Below are 23946 nucleotides of genomic sequence, written 5' to 3'. Positions count from 1 at the left end.
ATGTATTTGATCTTGGAATTCTGTTTTAAGATTTATTATTCTAGGACTTATCTGGACCTCAGAAAAATAAATTTAATTATAGAACTGAATAATGTCTGGATTTCTTTTTAACTTAACTAACTTTAGTTCTTAAACTCATTTAGTGTAAATCAGATAATTATATTAGTTTGAAAGGCTTCTCTTTAAATTTAGGAATGCTTTATGCAATAAGAATGAATTAACAAAGAACCGAGAATAATAGTTATTTAGTTCAGCCCTCTCTATTTGCAAATGAGGATGTAAGCCCTGAGAACTTGCCTCTTTCACATGGTGACGTCAGGGGTTAGTAGTTTAGCCACAACTGAAATTGATGACTCCAGACCCCAGTTTATTATATTTCCTCACATTGTGTGCTTCCACTAAGCCACATAAACTGCACTGCTGATCAACCTGAAGGTAATCTAGTAATGAAAAGTAGAAAATACTTGATCACACCTTGAAGTATAGAATGTGACACATCTTTTGGCTTGAGAAAAAACAACAGTAATGGCTCTTTATAATGTTTACTAGACCTATAATTTTTGGTTATTAATATCTTTCTCTCTTTTAGAATTTATTGTTATTCACAATGGAATCATCACCAACTACAAAGACTTGAAAAAGTTTTTGGTAAGTAAAGTGACCTAAAAAGACACCAGTCTGGACAGAAAACTGTACTTGAACAACGATTAAAAGAAAAAAAAAAAGACACCAGTCTTTGACAATACTCCTAGTGACAGCAGTGAGGTTGTTTGTTGAGATGTACAATAAGTACTGTGTAGGTGTGATCAAGTAATTCGTAAGACAGTTGCGAGGATATGATGGCTTATTGGACTTTTCTTTGTTGTCAGTGGAACATTTTTGTTTCTGATACGAAGAGGAAATAATTATTTGTCTTTGTTATGAATGGCCCAGAAGCTAAAATAAAATTGGAATTTCGAGGGTGTGTTTTGCATTGTGAGAGACCTTGTTTGTAATTTTTAAAAGATTCTAGAATATGTAAGAAGACTCAGGATAGATTAAAGGAAGGTTCTGTGCCCTCCATAACTATGTACTGTACAGTAATGATCATGATGATGACCTTCATGGTGCTTTCTCAGGTCTGTCCAAGTGAACTTTCTGTAGTGATGGAAACCTTCTGTATCTGTACTGCACAGTATAGCAGCCACTGTCCACATGTGGCTATTGAGCTAGTATGACTGAGGAACTAAATTGGAAATTATTTCACTTTAATCAATTTAAATTTAAATAGTTGGATATATCTAATGACTTCTGTATTGGATAATAAAATATCATTGTTAAATAAAGAATTACAGCGGTACTTCAGTACTCGTTAATTCATTTCGGAACTCGTGACGAGTGCTGTTGAAGCATTTTCTCTTGCTGGGTGGCGTGATTCATACAAGCTCTAGCAAGCGCATCGAGTCCCAAGCAAGCACTGAATGCTGAAATACCTTTTCTCATCAAAATGCGATGAGTACAGGTTTTGACAAGTTCTGAAGCCAACGAGTACTGAGGTATAACCGTATATTCATTATGGAATTAGTGTTTTATACTAAATATTTCATTATATTTTAATCATTTAAAAGTTGTTTAATTCATATATGGCATATATAGATTTGTGTAACTATAAGTGTATATTCAGTTACACAGAATATCTCACTATTTTGAAATCACTATAGTTAGATGGTAACCTTAATTTTCAACAGTGACTAGTGGGGTACGGTGGTCAAAAAAATATTAGAAATTGGTTGGTGAGATTTTTGGGGGAAACTTCTGTAGAAAAGATTTAGATATGATGAATATTTCCTTAAATGTGTCATTTTCTTCTTTCTAATTACAGGAAAGCAAAGGCTATGACTTTGAGTCTGAAACAGACACAGAGACAATTGCCAAGCTTGTTAAGTACATGTATGACAATCGGGAAAGTCAAGATACCAGTTTTACTACCTTGGTGGAGAGAGTTATCCAACAATTGGTATTAAAGCATGCTTTTAAACAAAATTTTATTTTTCATTTACCCTTTACACTCAATATTATTATTAGTTTCAGGTGTGCAACATAGTGGTTAGACAAACATATACTTTACAAAGTGATCTCCCTAATATTTTCAGTACTCACCTGACACCATATATAGTCATTACAATATTACTGATTATATTCCATATACTGTACTTTACATCTCTGGGACTGATCTGTGACTACGAATTTGTACCTAATTCCTTCACCTCTTTCACCCAGTCCCGCAATCTCCCTTCCCCTGGTAACCATCAGGCTCTAAATCACACTTTTAAAGATAATTATTGCCAACATTAATCACAATAAACCCTTAAAATCAAGTTTGAGGAGCAGGAACTATGCTAATTTAAAAATATTTTGGCTTTTATTTCCCATGTATATAACTTTTCAACTTGAATAATTTTGAGAGATTGTTGTGTGACTGATGACCTCTCCTTTCCCACATACACTTAAAATTCTTCTTTCACTGTAGCGTAGTATCATGGGAACTAAAAGTAATCTAAAATCAAACAGTTTGTCCAAAAACTGTGCATGCACACACACAAACCCATACATACCACACCAAACATACATGCAATGCACACACTTGGGGATTCATCACTTTCTTGCTTCCTGCTCACTCCACTGTTCTTCCCAGTCAATAACTTAGCAAGATTAGCTTTTAGGATAATGTCTGCATGTTTCTGAGTCAGTATAATTCACTCCTTATTTTTCCTTATGGGGGCTTTTACTTGGCTCTGTGCCTCTACAGAAAAATATTTCCCAGCCCAAGAGAAAAGTGGTGGTTCCTTCCCTCTCCTACCTCATGATCCTTCTTTATTCATTCTTGATTTCTTTAGCGCCTGTCCCTGAGGAGGTTGGGTAGAGGGGTTGGTATGGTGTGCATGTTAATAATTTGGTTGTATATATTTATCTCCAGTATCAAGGTCGAAGAGTGTAAGTTAAAAGTGGTATAAAATGACTGGGCCAGAGAATGGATTTTGGATATTGAACCTGGGAACTTTCCTTGTTCTTTCCTTTCTTTACTAATATATGGTATGGGAGATAGGATGTATTTATTGAAAAGCATTGGTAGTATGTACAAAGGTGACTTTTAAAATGGTCTCTTTTGGCACTGTTATCTGTTGAGCCTATTTTAAAGAATAGGCTTGGTAAAAAAGTGGGTCTTGGATATGCCAAAACTCATGAAGAAGTATCTTTCTAAAATTAAAATTTAGCCCTGGCTGGTGTAGCTCAGTGGATTGAGCGTGGGCCTGCAAACCAAAGGGTCATGGTTCAATTCCCAGTCAGGGCATATGCCTGGGTTGCAGGCCAAGTCCCCAGCAGGGGGCACGTGAGAGGCAACCACACATTGATGTTTCTTTCTCTCTCCTTCCCTTCCTCTCTCTCTAAAAATAAATAAATAAACTCTTTGAACCAAAATTAAAATTAAAAAAATGGATTTGAGAGAGGGAGAAAGAAACATTGATTTGTTGTTCTACTCATTTATGCATTCATTGATTGACTCTTGTATGTGCCCTGACTAGGGATTGAACATGCAACCTTGGTGTATTGGGGCAATGCTGTGACTAACAGCTATCTGGCCAGGGCCTGATGTTTAGACTAGTTTATAAACTAGTGCAAAAAAGCATTTGTGTAAAAAAAAATTTCTGTGGTAAAGCCAGTATGTTTTAGACATTTCATATCTGATAATTGATTATCATATGTATTGCTAATCCATTTTTTTTCTTTGTAGGAAGGTGCTTTTGCACTTGTATTTAAAAGTGTTCATTTTCCTGGCCAAGCTGTTGGCACAAGGTATATATAAATTCAATAATGCCTAATAATTATATGTATTTTAAAACTTTTCAATTGTAAGTTTATTTTCTATACAGTATAAATGACCCTTCACTAAAAAGGCCTCTGTTGCAATTACACTGCTCTTGTAGTGTGAAAACCACTGTAGAAAATGCATAAAGGAATGGGCATGTCTGTATTCCAGTAAAAATAGACAGACCTGCCACGTGGGTCATAGTTTACCTACCTCTGTTATTGAATATTCTTTTAAAGTTCTGTTTATATTGTCCTTTTGCTATATCTGAAATTGAGCTTGGAGAGAGAATTGAAACTTTATTTGAAGAGTGTTCTGTCATCACATTTAAATTTTATATCATTAATGTGTTATTTATAAAAATGGTTTTAATTCTGTTTAATTTTGTACTAACAGACGCGGTAGCCCTCTGTTGATTGGTGTACGAAGTGAACATAAACTCTCTACTGATCACATTCCAATACTTTATAGAACAGGTAAAAACTATTCCTACATCCTGCCATGGGGATAATGTATAAATTGAATGTAGTAGATATAAAGAATTGTCTTCTCTAAATTGAAATAAATGCCTCTTTGGTCAGGTTTACTCATATATAGTTCTGTCTAGACATGAAAAGGATTTGTTTTGTGATTTCTCTGACAAGTAGAATTTTTTTTCTGTTGTATATCCATAGCTAGGACTCAGATTGGATCAAAATTCACACGGTGGGGATCACAGGGAGAAAGAGGTGGGAAATGCACTCTGCATGGATGGAGAGGAATCTTATCCTCTTTTGTTCATCCTTTACTAATTCTTTGTTCTTGGAGTGAATGAATGTGCTGGGCCTCTAAAATTGTGCTTATTTTATGGGGAAACGTTTTGACATTTTTCTAATATGCAAAGCATATTTTGTCTGTCTGTGTTTGGCATTTAGAAAACTGCTTTCAGTAATTTGTTTCTCTGTAGTCTCTGAGATTTGAAAAAATAGTTTTTTCCCTTGTTTTAAACTGAAATCATGTAGGGTACATAATTATAAATAAGATTCTAGATGAAGAAAAGAGCATTGTGTCTAGGCTGTTATAGATTGGACTCAGTGGTAGTTTGAATAATTCAGCCTTTTAACTGACATAGTCGGCTTTAATGGTTTTTATTTATGCATGACATTTTACTTTTTAATTTTACATTCAATATCTTGATTGGCTTTGTATTTATAATTATTGTTCTTTTTAAATTTATGTTTGAATTTTTATAGGACTTTTATCTATACAAACTCTGTATCATTTTATTGATATAATTAGGCAAAAGATGTGTTCTTTCCATTTACTTGTTACTAAAAGTAAATTCAGGGAATTAGAACCCATATTTTTAATGTATAATTTTTCATTTCTTGAAAAGTATTTAGCAAAGTTTTCTAAACCTGTTCATCTTTGGATAGTGACTGCTTTCACTATTTTATCTGTATGAGAAAGTTATTTCCTTAAATAACCTGTAGTTCTGAGATACTGCAATTTCTTATCTTCCTCATCCTCCTCCCTCCCTTTTCAGAAGAAAAACAAGGCTACAAGTGAGAGTACAGATTTTTGGATCCAGAGTTTCAGATTTCTGTTAATAATTATGCTGTGTATACATTACCTATATGTTACCTTGTACATTGTGTTAAGCTGCTTTTATTTATTTATTTATTTGTTTTTAGAAACAGTAAAAAACATTGGCTTAAGGTCTTAAGAAGTTAGAGGAAAAATTTATCACTAGACAGATCTTTCTGAGGTCAGGGTTTGTGTTTTAGTAGCTTTTACTAGCTGCTCCAGTGTGCAGCTCAACAGAGTTTAATTTAGAAAGTTTGACCTGTTATTGAAGAGGTTGCATAAAAGGGAGAACCCTGAATTGCCCTTCAGGCTTTTACTATTTTTCCAGGTGACCAAATAAAGTGGGATAATAATAATTATATTCCACTTAAATCAGATGAGATAATAGACATTTTATAGCTTTTAAAAGTCATATAGATGTTAAGTAATACTGTTCTTTTCATTTAAATTGGCAATGATACCTCAGCTTCTTCTAAATATTGTGATTAATATACCTTGTTGCTTGAAGAATGAAATAATCAATATTTGGAGAAAGAATATACTGAAACTCAGTCCCGTTAGTGTACTTTATTACCAAAGCTGGTTGTGTTTATTTAAAAAATGTAGATACTGGGCTATTTTTTTTTACCTATTTTTCATTCACTTTTTTACATACAGTAAAGTTCACTCTTTCTCATGTAAAATTTCCTGAGTTTTATCAAATGCAAACAGTTGTGTAACCACTATCACAGTCAAGGTACGGAAAAATTCCATCCCCTGAAAAGTTCTTTCCAGCTGCCACTTTGTAGTCAACCCTTGTCCCCATTCCCAGCCCCTGGCAAACACTGATCTGTTCTTTCTAAAGTGTTGTCTTTTCTAGGATGTTACCTAATATTTATTTTTTAAAAGTGTGGTATTTTTTCTGCCATTGAATTTGGAAGAGCTGTTTTGTTTTCATGACTAAACTACACCAAATAATCATGAATTGTCAAGAACTTTGGATGTATGTTTCTAAGAATAATTATTTCCAAGTCTTTATAGATATGCATCTTAGAGGATTAACATAAGTTTTCACAAGTATATTTGTGATATTCTCTGGCCATTATGTTCATAGGTTATAAGGTCCACTATGTCCTGATCTTGGAGAAGGTGCTCTTTTGTCTCTGACATTTATAATAAGGTCTTCAATTAATAGAGTTAAAAAATTGGCTAATCTGTCAAATTTCAGTATGTGCTCCAGTTTTTTTTAATAGTTTGCTTTCCAGTTTTGACTTTAATTATGAATGAACAAAAACGAAAAACATATCTTCATCAATGACTTGATGAATTAACTAGAAATGCCAGAATTCTAAGTGGTAGAATTAAGATTTTATTATTGCAAGTGGACCATACTTTGTATGAACTTAAAAGAAATCTCAGGAACTCAACTCTAAGAAAGAAGAGAATCTGGGTTTATATTATAATATTTTCACTCTGTATTAATTGTTGCCACATAGGATAGATATATCATGGTGGAAAGTTATAAGTATCTTTGTTTTGTTTTTAAATTACAATTAGTGTCTTGAGGTGGTGAACACACAACACAGTGTACAGATGTTGTGTTGCACAATTGTGTACCTGAAACCTGTATAATTCTGTTAATGAGTTTCACCCCAATAAATTTAATAAAAAGAAAAAAAATTACAGTTGGTGGAGTTTTACCCCAATAAATTTAATAAAAAGAAAAAAATTATAGTTAGTTGATTTGTTATGCTGCTTAACTATTAAAATCTAGAGAAATTTTGTTATTAGATGGTAAAAATTACTATCTACTGGTCTTCATTTTATTTTTCAGTATACAATTTTGATATTTTAAATGTAATTTTATGAGTTTAGGTATACAAACTTATATGTATTCCATTAAGATTAGACTATATATAAATTTTATTTAAAAAGAGTGATGTTATTGAATTAATTTGCCTTTTACCTGGAAAAATATTATATTAAATATATTTATAATGTAGCACCATTATCTGCCATTCTCCCTTTGATAGTTGCTATTTGACTCTACGCTTTTTGTCTGTTCTTGTTGGCTTATTGCATGGAAATCAGGTAATCTACCTTTTTCTTAGCATTTAAAGGTTGCTGAAATTATTTTGTGTTGCTATGGTATTTTTTGATTTTGTATAAAATTATGTATATTTACATAATTGCCATGGTTTTCTCTGTGTCTGCCCACTCTGTAAACTCTGTGTTCAAGGCAAAGATAAGAAAGGAAGCTGCAATCTCTCGCGTGTGGACAGCACAACTTGCCTTTTCCCTGTTGAAGAAAAAGCAGTGGAGTATTACTTTGCTTCTGATGCAAGGTGAGCTTCCTTAGCTGATTCAAAGAGAATTTTTAGTAAAACTTGTCAGGCTGCAGGAAACCAAGAAGTCATTTTGTATAATTCTGGTCCTATTGTATAAGAGAACTTTGTTCATTAAGGAAGTGAAGGTGACCTTTTTCTGGAGATGGGTTCTAAGAACACTTTTTCTGTCAATTCAGAGCATATAGGCCAGTTTACAAAGAACAGATAGTAGTAGTTGAGACTTGTTATAGTGTATTTACTCTGAGCTCTTGCATTTTTCCCCTCTCCTCTTAGGAGCCTTATCCACATTTTAGAGGGAGGAGAAATTTTAGTTCAGAGATTTGAATAGTTCAGTGTCCCATCAGTTATATATAGTTTAGTATCCCACCAATTAGTATAGTTGCTAAACCATTGTACTTTTCAAATAATGTAGACACTGATTTTTTCAATGCAGAAGTTAATTGTCAGCGTAACCACTTTTACAAAGGAAATAGTACTAGACTGAGAGGTTTTGAGAGAAAAATGCAGGGGGATGTTTAGATGCATTTATAAATGAAATACTAATAATAGTGGGGATAAAATGGAATCATTCAAATTGCTAATAAGTATTTGAGTCATTCAGGGTGCCTGTAAGTAAGGAGATCTGAAAGGGAAAAAATGATGCAGTTTGGGACTGCAGGGAATGTATTATCTCAGTGGGAAACAAGCTTCAGTGTGTTCTAGTTTTCACAGGTGTGTAGTTACTGCTAAGATGTGGCATTGCTGTCATTAAGTAGGGTTGTTACAGAGTTGACAGTTATGGCTTAAATAAACTGGAAATTGCAGAAACATCTTAGCCTTTTTTCATTCACTCATACATTTTTATACTGAACACTAGCAAAGCATGTGCTGGGCTTAGGAGCTAACGGTGAGTAAAAAGAAAATTTCATGTCATTAAAGACATCTTTCTTAATGGAGGAGACAAATTTTAATCAATAGTCACGCAAATGTAGAATTTTAGCTGTGACGAGAGCTACAGAATGATTATTAAAGCATGATTTACCTTCCTGTGGATTAATTTAAGGGAATGATGCTTGAAATTAGAGTTCAGGAGATATTGAGAGTTAATTAGGTGAAGAGGTTGAGGAAAGAACATTGATTCTCTGCAGATTGATCAGCCTATGAGAGTTTGGGATGGGTGGGAGTGTGGCTGGAATAAAGAGAGGAAGTTTGGTGGGAGATGAGGCTAGGGAAGGAGAATAGGGGTAATGGTTGTGTGTTTGGTTGTTTTCCTAAGAGCCAAAGGGAAGCCTTCATGTGGGTTGCTGGGTGAGGAGATACCCTGATTAGAGTTGCTTTTTGATATACATTTTGGCAGAAAAATGGAGGATGGATGGAGGGAGATTAGAGGGAATGTGGGTGGACAAGTTGGGAGGTTTCTGTGCTAGTTTAGCAAAAAGCTGATGATAGCTTGAACTGGTTTGTGAGGGTGGACATTGAAGCTTTGAGAAATGTTTGGAAATTAAAATTGAAGTACTTGGAGATAGAATGAGGAAGAAACAAACATGCTTTCTTTCAGATCTAATGTGGTTTAGGTTGCTGCATGGAGATCCTTTTATTCATTGCCGGCAGTGACTACCCTTCACCCTTACTCCCCAGTCGGGAGTGGCATTGATAACTGGAAAGCTATCAGAGATACTGTAGGATGATAGAGTTTGTATTTAAATTTGGTTTTTGTGTCCTAATGATAGTTGTATTTGTAATAATCATCCTTGAATATTGATTGCAATCTTTCAACGTTTTATAGTGCTGTGATAGAACACACCAATCGCGTCATCTTTCTCGAAGACGATGATGTAGCAGCAGTGGTGGATGGCCGTCTTTCTATCCATCGAATTAAACGAACTGCAGGCGATCACCCTGGAAGAGCTGTGCAAACCCTCCAGATGGAACTCCAGCAGATCATGAAGGGTGAAAGTTTTTGTTATGTTATAGCTGGGTGTCCCTAATGGGAAAGGCACATTCTACTTCTGTCTTAGTGCAGGAGTCTGATAACACAGTGCTGAGTGAAATCTTCCATGTGATTAGTGAAGGATAATCCCAGGAAAAAGGATGATTCATTGAAGAAATTTTCTGCTAGTTTTACCATAGCTCTTCAGACTAATTCGTGTTTTTTTTTCTAACTTTAAAGAGAGTCATTAAATAGTACTTGATTTTTAAAGATACTTCATAAACATAGTTTGTGTTCTGTTTTTGTTCCTCTCTTATTCTCTCTGTGCTTCAGTTTTGCCATATGTAAAATGGGAATAATAGGATGTACCTCATTATGGTTGTTTGAGAATTGAGAGAGCTCATCTATGTAAAGCCCTTAGAAGAGTGCCTGACACAGTGAGCTCTAAGTAGTGTTTACCACTCTTATCTTTTACAGTTATTGTAATTACAGTTTTCATTCTCTTTTCTGGTGGAGTTTTGGTGGGAATAAAAACTAACTTACTATGTAACTACTGTATGTCAGGTCTGTATACACACATTCACAGTACAATGCTGTGAGGTGGCTGCTGTTATTATTTTATAGATTAAGCTATTTCCCCAGAGCCACTTAGCTAATAAGGATAGAACCTTGACTTGAACGTAGTTCTGAATCCAAAACTTGACCTTGTCCAGCTCCACTGTTTTTCTGTAACTGCATATTTTACATGATTTTTCCTTTTTACTCATTTTTCTTCACATAGGGTAAAATGTGACATGTGAACATTGTCCTCTATTGCATGACTTTTTGTTTCATTTCATGGAGATAGATGTAAAGCATTGTACAAATTTGTTATTCTTCAGCTTGTTAATTTTTGTTTTACTGATATACTTTATATTCCTTTAGGCAATTTCAGTTCATTTATGCAGAAAGAAATTTTCGAGCAGCCAGAGTCAGTTGTGAACACAATGAGAGGAAGAGTCAACTTTGATGACTATACTGGTAATTACATATGAACTATTTTATTGTTTCAAAGTCTCCTGTGGGTGTTGGCATTGATAGCCTGGAAGTTCACTGACCTATAGCCTTATAGAATATACAGCTTCATCTTTTAAAAGTCCTTCAGTATATTATTCCACTGATATGAGGTGTACCTAGAATAGTCGTAATCTTAGAGACAGGAGGTAGAGTAGTAGTTACCAGGCGCTAGGGAGAGAGGAGGAATGGGGAGCACAAAGTTTCAGTCTGGGATAATGGAAAAGTTCTGGAGATGGATGGTGGTGATGGTTGCTCAACAGTGTGAATATATATAATGCCACTGAACTGTACACTTTAAAATAGCTAAAATGGTAAGTTTTATGTTATTTATTTGTGTGTGAACTCTGACCAGCAGAGCTCTCCCAGCCACCTAGAAGTAAAATAAATCTACCAAGATGTGATCTGCTTAGGGAAAAAAGGCTGGCCAATCTCTCAGAGGAGAAGGGCCTCAAGCCTCTTTCTTAACGGGCTTTTATTGAGTTTAGTTGGCATAGATATACAGAGCTTGCATGTAAGGCTCATCAATCAATGGCAGACAGTAGTGTTCAAAGAAAGGAGATAAGATTAACAGATAACATTCTAGCATCACAGGGGTCCTTTTGAGTCAGGTTCTGGTAGACAGAGTGATGCCAATGGGCCATAAAAGCTGGGAAGAAACTCATTTTGTGTTTGGACCCTTAACATGTAAATCAAGGGCATTCTTAAGCAGGTTTCGCAGGATTTAATGTATTCTTTCTCAGGCCTGATTGCCCCTCGGGAACCACCCATTCAGGCACAGGGCTGTACCACCCTCCAGCAAGTTTTCCGGCTTGAGTCAGGCAGGGGAAACAAAGCAGCCGAGAGATTATAAGACTTCTTACAGATAGAATGAAGACTCAGGCTATGGCAAAGCCGAGGGGTGAGGGTCTTTTGTCCCTCCTCCATAATCCCCTAAACCCTTCCCTGGTGGCCCCTTTGTGACTGTGCCTGCCTTAGGTTGTTCCTTCCTTAAGGAATCTTACTCGACATTGACTACCCAAGCATCCTCCAGAGGCCAAGCAGGGTGAAGTAAAGGGGGCAGAGGCTGTGCCTCTGCTGGGAGGATAAATTTTGTCTCCTTAGTGGCTTATGGTTCCAAGGTCCCCTAGCTGTGGGGCTTTTTCACCTATTGGTGAGGTTATAGCTTTTGAAACCAGGCAGGACAGATCCCAACATTTATTTATTACTATGATTAAGAAAAAATCGTTGCTGGGAAGCTGAGGGAAGAGGGGAATGGAGAGTGACTACTAATGATTTTGGTTTTTGGGAGGGGGGGGTGATGATGAAAATTAGATAGTGGTGACAGTTGCACAACTCTGAATGTACTGAAAACCACAGTGTACCTCAAAAGGGTGAATTTTATGGCATGTGACATATCTCAATAAAATGGTTATAAAAATATTAAAAAATGGCTAGAAGGTCACATTTGAAAATTATTGTCCGTTATGGGGGTATTAGGGTGATTTTCTTGGGGCTAAAAACCATTAAAAACATATAATTTCTTTTCAATTCAACAAACCTTTGTTGGGTATCTGCTGTATTCTAGGGGCAGTCCCAGGCACTGAGAATTATAAGAATGAGATTGGTCCCCTTGCTGGCAAACTTATGTGTATCTTCTTACCTGGGTTTCTCTCTCAATTTATAAATGAGTAAAGGTCCAAACTTCCCCAGAGGTTTTTCCAGGTGTTTGTCTGATGCCTCATGGGATAGTCTGTACTTTCTTGCTTTTATCAAATAGAGGTGAAAGTGCAGCCCTGCTCTTATTTCTGGAAATTCTCTCCAGATCTTGTGCTACAGGACTTGGGCACCTTACTGAGATGAGTTTAAAGATCCATAGTCTGTGGTCATAAGATATCCATAAACTGTTTATTGCTAAGTTAGGTTTTTGGAACACTACTTATTCATCATGACACGTTTAACAAACAAGCTTTGGACTGAGCTTCTCAGTATTAGGAAATTAGTTTTTGAAAAATGAGAGCAGGCATGCAAAGATCTTTTTCTCTGAATTTGCGTATTATATGTACAACAGTGTTTCCTTCATATCAAGTCCTATTAATTGCTAGGGAATGATTTCTCTGAAGAAAGGCTGTCTTTATATCTTTTTCTTTTCTGAGCAGTATCAGATTCTTTCTCAGCAGGAGAGATTTGTTGGAGGCTGAATTATGAATTGAATTCACATCTATGTGCAGAGCACCATGCTGAACATATTAGGGACTATAGAGAATTATCTTTGATGTAGTCTTCTCCATGAGGTTCTTATAATCCAGAAGGGGGATGAATATATAATTAATTATTTAAAGGAAAGGTAAAATGTGATAAATGGCATTAGAAACAGTTTAATGTTGAAATATTTAAAGATTAATGTTGAATTTATTTCACTTAGCATAATTCTCTCCAGTTCCATCCATGCTGTCGCAAAGGGTAGGAGCTCCTTCTTTCTTTCTGCTGCACAGAATTCCATTGTGTAAATGTACCATAGTTTTTTGATCCATTCATTTCCTGATGGGCACTTAGGTTGCTTTCAGCACTTGGCTATTGTAAATTGTGCTGCTATGAACATTGGGGTACATAGGTTCTTTTGAATTGGAGTTTCAGGGTTCTTAGGGTATAATCCCAGCAGTGAAATTGCTGGGTCAAAAGGCAGTTTCATTTTTAGTTTTCTGAGGAAATTCCACACTGCATGCTAAGTGAAATAAGCCAGGTGGTGAAAGACAAATACCATTATGATCTCACCTATAAGTGGAACCTAATCAACAAAACAAACAAGCAAGCGAAATATAACCAGAGACACTGAAATTAAGAACTAACTAACAGTAACAGTAACCAGAGGGGAGGTGAGAGGGGGTAATGGGGGAAAAGTGGGAAAGGTTTTCAGGAACATGTATAAAGGACACATGGACAACACTGAAGGAGGGTAGGATCAAGGGTGGGAAGTGGGGATGGCTCCAATGTGGGGGAGTAGTGGGGAGAAAATGGAGACAGCTGTACTTAAACAAAAATAAAGAAAAGTTTAAAAAAATAAAGATTAATGTTGAATTTAGAGAAAGTAGACAGTGAATCTATTTGTAGGCAGGGGCTTTGGGGCCAGAAGGGCTTCGTGAAGTAGGCAGGTGTCAGTTTAAGAGATTTGGAAAATTTGAATAGGTGAAGATGTGATGGAGCCACTGAAATGGGATAGAATAGTATTAGCTAAGAGATATAGTGGAAACTCTTAGAAAGCTCTTTGTGGAATAATATGTAGCCTCATTTGTCTACCCTATCTAGTGCTTGAAGAGGAGTAAATATCAGTAAGTCAGTCTGGGAAAGAAGGTGAGAGGGACTGCCAAGGAGGGCCCAGAATGCATTCTAATGTGGTATGTGGGGATATGTGTTGGGGGTACCTCCTTTTGTAGAAATTGAAGAGCTTTTAGGAGACTTAGGAGAGACGTAGGAGCCTGGGGTGAACATAGCTTTTCTGAGATGAACTGGGTACTACTCTCCAGTGTGCATTGGAGGAGCGAGTGGCTGAGATGCAGTTGCCAGTTAGGATCTTATCCTACCTGGGGTGAAATGATAGGGAAGGACAAGGGGAGGCAGGTGGGGACCAGGAGAGACAAAACAGGAACAGTCAAAACCAGGACCTGTATCTGCCTTTGTGGGGAGAGGGGGTTATTAAAGATGGTTGAGCTGGAAGAAATGGGAGAGTATTTATAGTCTTTATGGGAGTAAGATCAAGAAAAAAATTTTTGTAAGGGAAGAGAATGAGACAAACTTTGAGAAATCATGATTTTAAAATCACTTTTATCAGTAGCATGTTTCTCATAAAAATTCTATAATGTAAACAGGATAGCTGTTTGTTGTTGTTATTGTCGTTGTTGTTGTTAAGGAAATAGAGGCTCTGTCAATTTCAGTGCCTTGCCAAAGGTCATATCACTAGTCATTTATGGAGCCAGACCAGCCTCCTAAGTTCACTAGTGTTCCCCAGTATGCTCCATCCCCGCCCCTGTTCTCTAGGCATTCTTGCTGCTTCCAGTAGTTGGGGCCTGCCTTACCACACTTAGGCTTCTCTCCAAAGCATCATCGATTTTGACCTTTGGCAACTCCTTCAGGGCTACCTCAAACATTCCTCAGGCACAGGGAATTTGGGGAAACACTTGTGATGAGTTAATCTCACCACTTTACCTCCCTGTCATTCTTGATCATCATTTGAAATACAAGACTCACCAACAGTCTGTCTGCTTTTACACTCTGTCATCTTCAAACTGATTTGCCCTTGCACAACCCTGACCCAACTTTCCTTTCTTCCCAAACCTTTTAAATATATTCTGAGGTCTGTGGAAGAACACTGTAGGCAGAAGTTCATGAACAGGCTTGGTTTGGTGCCAGCCAGAAGGCCAATTTGGCTGATGTAGCCTGGGTAAGAGGGCAAGTGCTGGGAGATTAGGTGAGAGTTAAGCAGGAGACAGGGCATGCGGAGACTTAAAATCCACAATAACAGGATTGGATAGTGTTTGGGCAGCTAGGGAAGTTTTTTTGTTGTTGTTTTATGTTACTTTACTCATTTTTAAAATGAAGAAATATATATAAAATGAAGAACATAAAATTACTCAAAAGTATAAAAAGCAAAAACATATACCCTGGTAGAAAAAAGGGTGGGGAGATGATGAGCAAGGATGAAACAGGCCAGACTGACGGCGAGTTGGATGCAGGAGGATGCTGTCTGGGTGCGCACAGCTGTCTCCTCAGCTGGACTCCGACCTGTCTGAATAGAGAGGTCTGGCAGCTACACAGTGCATTAGACAGTCACTTGATGGGTGCTCAATAAATACTAATTCAATGATTGAATGAAATTTTCTCACAGGTAGAAAACTAGCCTGTGTAGAAGGGTTCATAGACAAAGTACCCTTAGAAGAAAATGTACATAGCTATAGAGACAGAATAAGGAGGAGGACAGACTCATCAGGAGGGTTTGCAGATCAGATTTATGTTTTTAAAGAATCACTCTAAAACAGGGGTGTCAAACTCATTTTCACGGGAGTCCACATCAGCCTTGCTGTTGCCTTCAAAGGGCTGAATGTAATTTCAGCTCCTTAACAGTTAAGGTGTAGTGACATTTATACAGTCCTAAAATTATTTCGGCCCTTCGAAGGCAACTGCGAGGCTGATGTGACCCTTGGTGAAAATGAGTTTGACACCCTTGCTCTAAAAGATCATTTTGGCTGTGTGTGGAGAACGGGCTGTAGGAGGTGGAAGACAGAAGAGAGAACAGTTAGAATGTGTTATCCAGAGGAAAGATGTTGGACTAGGGTAATGGTATTAGAGGTACTCATAGAAGGTAGAGCTCCCAGGACTTGCTTGTGGAGTGGGATGTGGAGGAAGGTTAGGAGCAACAAGGGTGACTTTCATGGTAGGGGAATGAGATGGAAGACACGGAGAGGAGAGTGGGTTTATGTTATATTCAGAGCACTGTTTTGGGTACCATAGGGCAAATGAACATAACTAAGACAGTTTTCTTTTCCTAAGAAGGCTTATTGAGATATAATTAGATATAACATTTACTGTTCTTAATGTATAATTCAGTGATATTCAACAAACTTCCACAATATAGTCTTAATGCCATGATGCCTTTGTAGTCAGCCCCTTCCCACCTCGAGACATCAGCATTTACTGCCTGTTGTCTGTGTCCCTGTAGTTTTGCCTGTACGATAACTTTTATTCTAAAGAAAGGAATGTAAAAATGACCAAACAAGTTAAAGAATAATAAATACTATAATTATGTGGGCATGTGGGAGGGGGTGAGTAAGGTTAGTTACAAGTCTGGGGAGACCAGTTAAATTGTATCTTACTTATTTTTCAACACTGTAGAGAACTAAGAAAAAAAGCAAATGAACAAACTATAGATAACTGTGCTCCTAAGAGGAATATGAATTCTTTAAAATTCTGTTGCTTCTCATATTGGTAGTGGACACTTATAAAAAATGATTGCTTATTTCATATGGGTCTTTCCTAAATAATTATATACATGAACTTTGATTTCAGTGAATTTGGGAGGTTTGAAGGATCACATTAAAGAGATCCAGCGGTGCCGGCGTCTGATTCTCATTGCTTGTGGAACAAGTTATCATGCTGGTGTAGCAGTAAGTGTCTTCTTAAAATCTTAATTGTGTTATGTTTGGTATTAGACAATATCTGCAGATAAGTAATACCTTCAGTAACATACCATGTAAAACTATCTTTTGTTAAAACATCACGTTATCTTTTCATGTTGCATGACAAAAATTAAGAAGGTTAAGGGGAGAAATTTTAATAGATGCTTAGAATTATGTGTTAATGGAAGATCTGCTTTAGAGAGCTTCTGGCCAAGATGGAGGCGTAGGTAGGTATGCTTCACTTCCTTGCACAACCAAAAGAATGATAACAACCAATTTAAAAACAAAAACAACCAGAACTGCCAGAAAATCAAACTGTATAGAAGTCTAACAACTAAAGCGTTAAAGAAGAAACATTCATCCAGACTGGTAGGAGGGGTGGAGATGGGCAGCTAGGTGGAGACGATGAGTGGCAGCTGGCAGACCAGGAGGGTGAGGTGGTGACTGGCAGACAGGGTATTCCCACATTTGTGTGTAGATAAACCAGGAGGAACAACTGGGAAGTGTGATAGATTGTGCAACCCAGGGTTCCAGTGCGAGAAATCCTCAAAACCCCTGGCTGAAAAAACCTGTGGTGGTCGTGGCAGCAGGAGAAACTCCCAGTCTCACAGGAGAGTCTGCTGGAGGGGCCTATAGGATCCTAGAATGTACACAAAGCCACCCACCTGGGAATCAGCACCATAAAGGTGCAATTTACTTGTGGGTAATAGGGGAAGTGATAGAAAGTGGGGTGAGTGCCGAGCAAGCAGAATTGTTCCCTCTCTGACCCCTCCCACACATACAGTGCCACAACACACCCCTAGGGTTGCCCCATCTGGCGAATATGTAAGGCTCCACCTCTCACAACATAACAGGTGGGTCAAGACAAAGAAATACGGCCCAAATGAAAGAACAGATCAAAATTCCAGAAAAAGAACTAAGTGACAAGGAGAGATAGCCAACCTATCAGATGCAGAGTTCAAAACACTGGTAATTAGGATGCTGACAGAAATGGTTGAGTATGGTTGCAAAATAAAGGAAGAAGTGAAGCCTATATGATGAAGTGAAATAAAGCAAAATCTACAGGGAACCAACAGTGAAGGGAAGGAAACTGAGACTAAAATTAACGATTTGGAACAGAAGGAAGAAATAAACATTCAATCAGAACAGAATGAAGAAACAATTAAAAAAATTGAGAAAGAGGCTTAGGAACCTCCGGGACAACTTTAAATGTTCTAACATCTGAATCATAAGGGTGCCAGAAGGAGAAGAGAAAGAGCAAGAAATTGAAAACTTATTTGAAAAAATAAAGAACTTCCCCAATCTGACGAAGGGAATAGACAGGCAAGTCCTGGAAGCTCAGAGTCCCAAAGATGTTGGACCCAAGGAGGAATACACCAAGACACATCATAATTAAATTACCCAAGATTAAAGATAAGGAGAGAATCTTAAAAGCAGCTAGAGAAAAGTAGACAGTTACCAATAAAGGAGTGCCCATAAGGCTATCACCTGATTTCTCAAAAGAGAAACCCTGTAGGTAAGAAGGGACTGGAAAGAAGTATTCCAAGTCATGAAAGGCAAGGACCTACATCCAAGATTACTCTGTCCAGCAAAGCTATCATTTAGAATGGAAGGGCAGATAAAGTGCTTTCCAGATAAGGTCAAGTTAAAGGAGTTCATCATCACCAAGCCCTTATTATATGAAATGTTAAAGGGACTTGTCTAAGAAAAAGAAGATCGAAAACTATGAAGAGTAAAATGGCAAAAACTCAAACAACTGACAACTGAACCTAAAAAAAGAAAAACTAAGCAAACAACTAGAACAGGAACAGAATCAGAGAAATGGAGTGTTATCAGCAGGGAGAGGGAGGGAGGAGAATGGGGAAAAGGTATAGGGAATAAGAAATACAACTAGTAGGTACAAAATAGACAGGACCCTAGCTTTTGTGGCTCAGTGGATTGAGTGCTAGCTTGTGAACCAAAGGGTCACAGGTTCAATTCCCAGTCAGGGCACATGCCTGGGTTGTAGACCATGTCCCCATTAGGGGGCACACAAGAGGCAACCACACAATGATGTTTCTCTCGGTCTTTCCCCCACCTTTCCCCTCTCTCTAAAAATAAATAAATAAAATCTTTAAAAGTAAATAAATAGGGGTGGTTAAGAATAGTATAGGAAATTTAGAAGCCAAAGAACTTCTATGTATGACCCATGGTCATGAACTAAGTGGGGAGATGCTGGAAGAGGGGTGCAGGGTGGAGGGGAATAGGGGGGAGGAAAAAATGGGACAACTGTAATAGCATGATCAATAAAACATACTTAAAAATGATCTGCTTTGGAAAAGTCTTTAGATATACAGGTAGAATGCCTGCAACAGATTTTGTGAAAAACAAAGAGAGGAAAACTTTTTGCTTTGTCTTGGACTTGTGGTCTAGTGCACATGGTCTGCTTCTATAAGAGCAGATGGCTGCTTCTATAAGAGCAGTCATTCAGTTTCGCCTCTCATTGTTCACTTGCCCCAGACAGATGGCTGGTACCATGTGTGAACCTCAATAGGATTCTACTTGGCAGGCATATTTCTACAGGGAAAGGAAATCTGCCTTTTGTCAGGCTTTTTTTCCTTTAAATTGTTATTTTGGAAGCTAGAATTCTGTATCAAAGAAGTGTGTTGGTTGTCAGTGTGGAAACAGGAATATGAGGCCTGTCCAGAAGGTATCCTGCCATGTAATATGGGAAATAGAGACACTTATTGAAGATGATACAAGATACAAGAAACATTGTACATAGGACAATGATGCCTTAGTCTCCTTCAAAGTAGGCATCTTGGGATCTCACACAGTTCTCCCAGTCGCTATCAGCTGCCCTGTTGTATTTTCCTGAATCTCATGGATGGTCTGAAATCTCTTCTCTTTTAAAGGTGATTTTAGTCTTGGTAAAGCCAGAAGTCACAGGGTGCCAAATCTGGGCTATAGTGGGGCTGAGTCAACTAGGTGATTTGATGTTTTGCCCAAAAACTCTGCACGAGACATGATGTATGAGTGGGTACATTGTCATGATGAAGCTGCAAATCACCAGTTCCCTAACTGCAGCCTTCTTAATCATCCAAATAGTTTCCATGGAGGAATGTTCAAACTTAATGCAAAATTTGATGCTTATTCATTGCTCTACTCATTCAGTTGTTTTTCAAAAATGTATTTATTTGTTTGTTTTTATTTATTGATTTTAGAGAGAGAGAAAGTGAAACATCAATTTATTGTCCCACTTATCTGTGCATTCATTGATTGATTCTTGTTATGTGCCCTGGCTAGGAATTGAACTGGCAACCTTGTCATATCCAGATGATGTTCTAACCAACTGAACTACATGGCTAGAGCCTCTCTCAGCCATTTTAAATGCAACAGCCACAGAGTACACATGCTGACTCAGTGGCACCTACGGCCCCCACTGACTAGTACAGTGAAGTCATCATTGTTCACGCATGTGCATTCCAGTGCACATGTATTCCAGTGCACAGTGCATTCCACTCCCCTTGACTGCCAGGTTATGTTAATGCCATGCAAACCATTCTCGTTATATTAACAATGGTTGGACTTTTTCTGGACAGACCTTGTACGGACCTTTAGACCAATAAAGTAGATCCATGTGTAGTCTATGTGCTACTGATGTCAACTTCCATAAAAGTACAGAAGGCCCTTACATACTCTTTACATTGCTACTTTCACTATGATTCCCAAAGTTCATGGCATAGAAATTTTTTACTTGCTGGGGCATAAATATTTGTTATCTCTAAATAACAAATGACTGTGGGAGTCAGTCATTTAGTGGGTAAAACACACTGGTCACCCACCCTTAAATTTCAACAGACTTTTCTCTGAAGTCCTTACCTTCCCCCCTGTTTCCCTGTCCCTCCCCCACATACAAAATTACGTGGTCTGCAGTATGGAAGGGAAGTCTGCAGTATGGAAGAGAAAAGTTGTAAAAAAGTGATTGTTTTGAGCATGGCAAAAAAAACCCCAGTAAATTAAAAGCAGTATAAATTAAGGAATTGGCTAATTTAGTGGTAGTTTATGTCTATTACTAAATGAGCCCATTATTCAGAAATAAGTTTGATTAAATGTTATATCTAATACTAAGCCTGAATTTTGGGATAGAAGTTGTATGCTCTGTTATGTTAGACTTTTCTAATTCTGAAATTTGACAAGATGTAAGTTGTTTGTTTTTGTTTTTGTGGATGCTGAGACTATTATAGTTAAGCATTAGAAATCTCATAATTTATCATACAAAATATTGCCTTTAATTCTGTGTAGATTTCTTTTTTTTATTTTTTGGTGGGTCAAATGTGAATGACACATTTGCATATCTTTTTAGTATTGAGTTGGCCAAAAAGTTCATTTGTTTTTTCTGTAAGATGGCTGTAGTAGTGCTTAGTTGTCTTTAACTTCATTGGAAACAATTTTGTTAGATTGTATTGTGACAGCTGTCATATCAGGGTACATTAAAAAAACACTGCAAAATTGGTGAATTTTTGTGTTGCCATTTTAATATTGAAGATGGAAGAAAATATGCAACATTTTCAGCATATTATGCTTTATTATTTCAAGAAAGGTAAAAATGCAACTGAAATGCATAAAAAGATTTGTGCAGTGTATGGAGAAGGTGCTGTGACTGACATTCCAACTTGTCAGATGTGGTTTGCAAAATTTCGTGCTGCAGATTTCATGCTGGATAATGCTCCACAGTTGGGTAGACGAGTTAAAGTTGATAATGATCAAACTGAGAAATTAATTAACGTTATACCATGCAGGAGATAGCCAACCTCAAAATATCTAAATCAATGAAGTTATTGGTGAAAATGAAAAACGTGTTTTTTATTTTACAGAAAGAACTAAATGGACTTTTTGACCCACCCAATATATACTATGTGTCTGACATAGTAACAGTCAACTAAAATCACTCTTAAGTATAGGTTGCTTTTCAAAATATTGATTGTCTTTTTGGTTTTTCCTGTGGTATACAATGGAATTTAACATTAAATTAGTCTCTTATGATGAAATATGTCATCATATTCTTCTGTTTCTAAAGAGTTCCCTTCACTGAAAGAACAGGCCATTCATTGGCACAGATATATCTTGAGATTACTTTTTGAGGTATATTATTTTTAAATATCTGGTAAGTTGCCAGATTTGTATCTTTCTCTTTTAATTTTGAAGAATATAATTCTAGTGTAACATTTATATTGTAAACTGGGGCAGGAAAATTTGATTTATGTTTAAGGGAAAATATATAACACCTTAGTGTCAGTAATTTACTTATGTAAAATTGGTAAATAAAATGTATCAATGGAAAAGGTTAGTTAAAAATAGGAATATTTTTTATTGAAAATTTTGTATTATATGATTTATAACATTTTTTAAAAAGTGCCAAACCACACTGAAATAGAGAACAGGCTGACAGTGACCAGAGGGGAGAGGGGAGGGAATTTCAGGGGAAAAGGGGAAGGGTTTATAGGAACAAGTATAAAGGACACATGGACAAAAACTAGGGGGTGGTGGTGGAAATGTGAGGGAGGTTGGGAGGGCTGTGTGGGTGGGCTGGGATGGGAGTAAATGACAGAAAACTGTACTTGAACAACAGTTAAAAAAAAAGTGTCAAACCAAAGCTATAGATAAAACGAAATGGTTCAATTGACATTTGTGGCCTGAAAGTCAAAGGGACATGAACAAGGAAAACTTCACAGTTCTTCATTGCTCTGTAGGTGGAATAATGCAGAGATGCAGCAAAAGATAAGTGGGCCACTTGCCTAAAGAAGCAGGTGGTCTACACAGTTATTATTAAACAACTAAATGTATGTAACTGAAGGGCCTAAAGTTTTTGCTGCCTAAAAGTTTATTTTTCTGTTGTTTTTAGTTTTCTGATGTTTAGAATAAAAGGAATTTAATTCAAATGGAAATTTAGTAAAATGAATGTTAAGGTGCTCCTCGACCAGAAGCATACTACCTCCTACTTTACCTTCCATACTATAAAATTTGGAAGTAGTGAGATTTTTTTTTTAAAGGAAACAGGACTCTTTTTTTTTAATATATATTTTTAAGATTTTATTTATTTATTTTTAGAGAGGGAAGGAGAGAGAGAGAGAAACATCAATGTGCGGTTGCTGGGGGTTATGGCCTGCAACCCAGACATGTACCCTGGCTGGGAATCGAACCTGTGACACTTTGGTTCGCAGCCCGCACTCAATCCACTGAGCTATGCCAGCCAGGACAGTAGTGAGATTTTTAAAACAAGATTTCTAAAAGAGTAATGCCTTTTTTTGGAATGGTACTATTTACAAATGCATAGTATTTTTGAACTGTTTAATTTTACACTGGGTGTTTATATATCTGTTATCTTATTTGAAATCTCTCAGTAACTTAGTATTATATGAATTGTCATTTAAAGGTTAGGAATTGGGTCCTGGCCAGTATGGCTCAGTTGGTTGGAGCATTGTCCTGTGGACTGAAAGGTCATTGGGTTTGATTCTAGGTCAGGGCACGTACCAGAAGGCAACCAATCAGTGTTTCTCTCTTACCTCGCTGTTTCTCTCTCTTGCCCTCTCTCCTTTCCCTCTCCCAGTTGAACCAAAATTTTAACAGTGCTTGTCTTCTGGGTGGTAGAATTTTTATTTTTATACTTAATCTTATTGTTTATATTTCTAACAATGCACATGTTTCATTTCATTTTTATAATCAGAAAAAGTAAAAACTATATGTTGAGTCTAAAGAAGGCTCATGAAAAAGAATATGTGAAGTAAAGTTGTTTGAACAAGTAATTTTTTTTTACAGACACGTCAAGTTCTCGAAGAGCTGACTGAGTTGCCTGTTATGGTGGAGCTAGCTAGTGATTTCCTGGATAGAAACACACCAGTTTTTCGAGATGACGTTTGCTTTTTTATAAGTCAGTCAGGTATGCTAATTTTAAAGACTTAAAGAAACGGGAAGTCATTCTTTCTAATAATTATGTTGGCAAAAATTGATATTTAAAGATAAAATGGTATTGCAAATGACTTGACAAATGGAGATTTATTTTGATATTATGTAATTCTTAATGAATTAGTAAAATTAACACATTTTATACCCAAA

The 23946-nt window shown here is 36.8% G+C and overlaps 1 protein-coding gene across 1 annotated transcript in view; it reads left to right on the top strand.

Annotated features, from left to right (window-relative positions):
- Nucleotides 1–23946, top strand: part of GFPT1 (glutamine--fructose-6-phosphate transaminase 1) — a 60136-nt gene that overhangs the window by 21843 nt on the left and 14347 nt on the right. The window contains exons 5-13 of the mRNA XM_045827943.1: nucleotides 590–648; nucleotides 1862–1996; nucleotides 3773–3834; nucleotides 4244–4323; nucleotides 7632–7737; nucleotides 9506–9669; nucleotides 10574–10669; nucleotides 16742–16839; nucleotides 23650–23770. Coding sequence (XP_045683899.1) covers nucleotides 590–648; nucleotides 1862–1996; nucleotides 3773–3834; nucleotides 4244–4323; nucleotides 7632–7737; nucleotides 9506–9669; nucleotides 10574–10669; nucleotides 16742–16839; nucleotides 23650–23770 — 921 coding nt within the window. The remainder of the gene's footprint in view (nucleotides 1–589; nucleotides 649–1861; nucleotides 1997–3772; nucleotides 3835–4243; nucleotides 4324–7631; nucleotides 7738–9505; nucleotides 9670–10573; nucleotides 10670–16741; nucleotides 16840–23649; nucleotides 23771–23946) is intronic.

The sequence above is a fragment of the Phyllostomus hastatus genome, unplaced genomic scaffold (genome assembly GCF_019186645.2).
Source record: "Phyllostomus hastatus isolate PE091 unplaced genomic scaffold, TTU_PhHast_1.1 phas_scaffold_78, whole genome shotgun sequence".
NCBI lineage: Eukaryota > Metazoa > Chordata > Mammalia > Chiroptera > Phyllostomidae > Phyllostomus > Phyllostomus hastatus.
The sequence above is the reverse complement of the archived record's forward strand: the minus strand, read 5'-3'. Positions and strand labels throughout refer to the sequence as shown.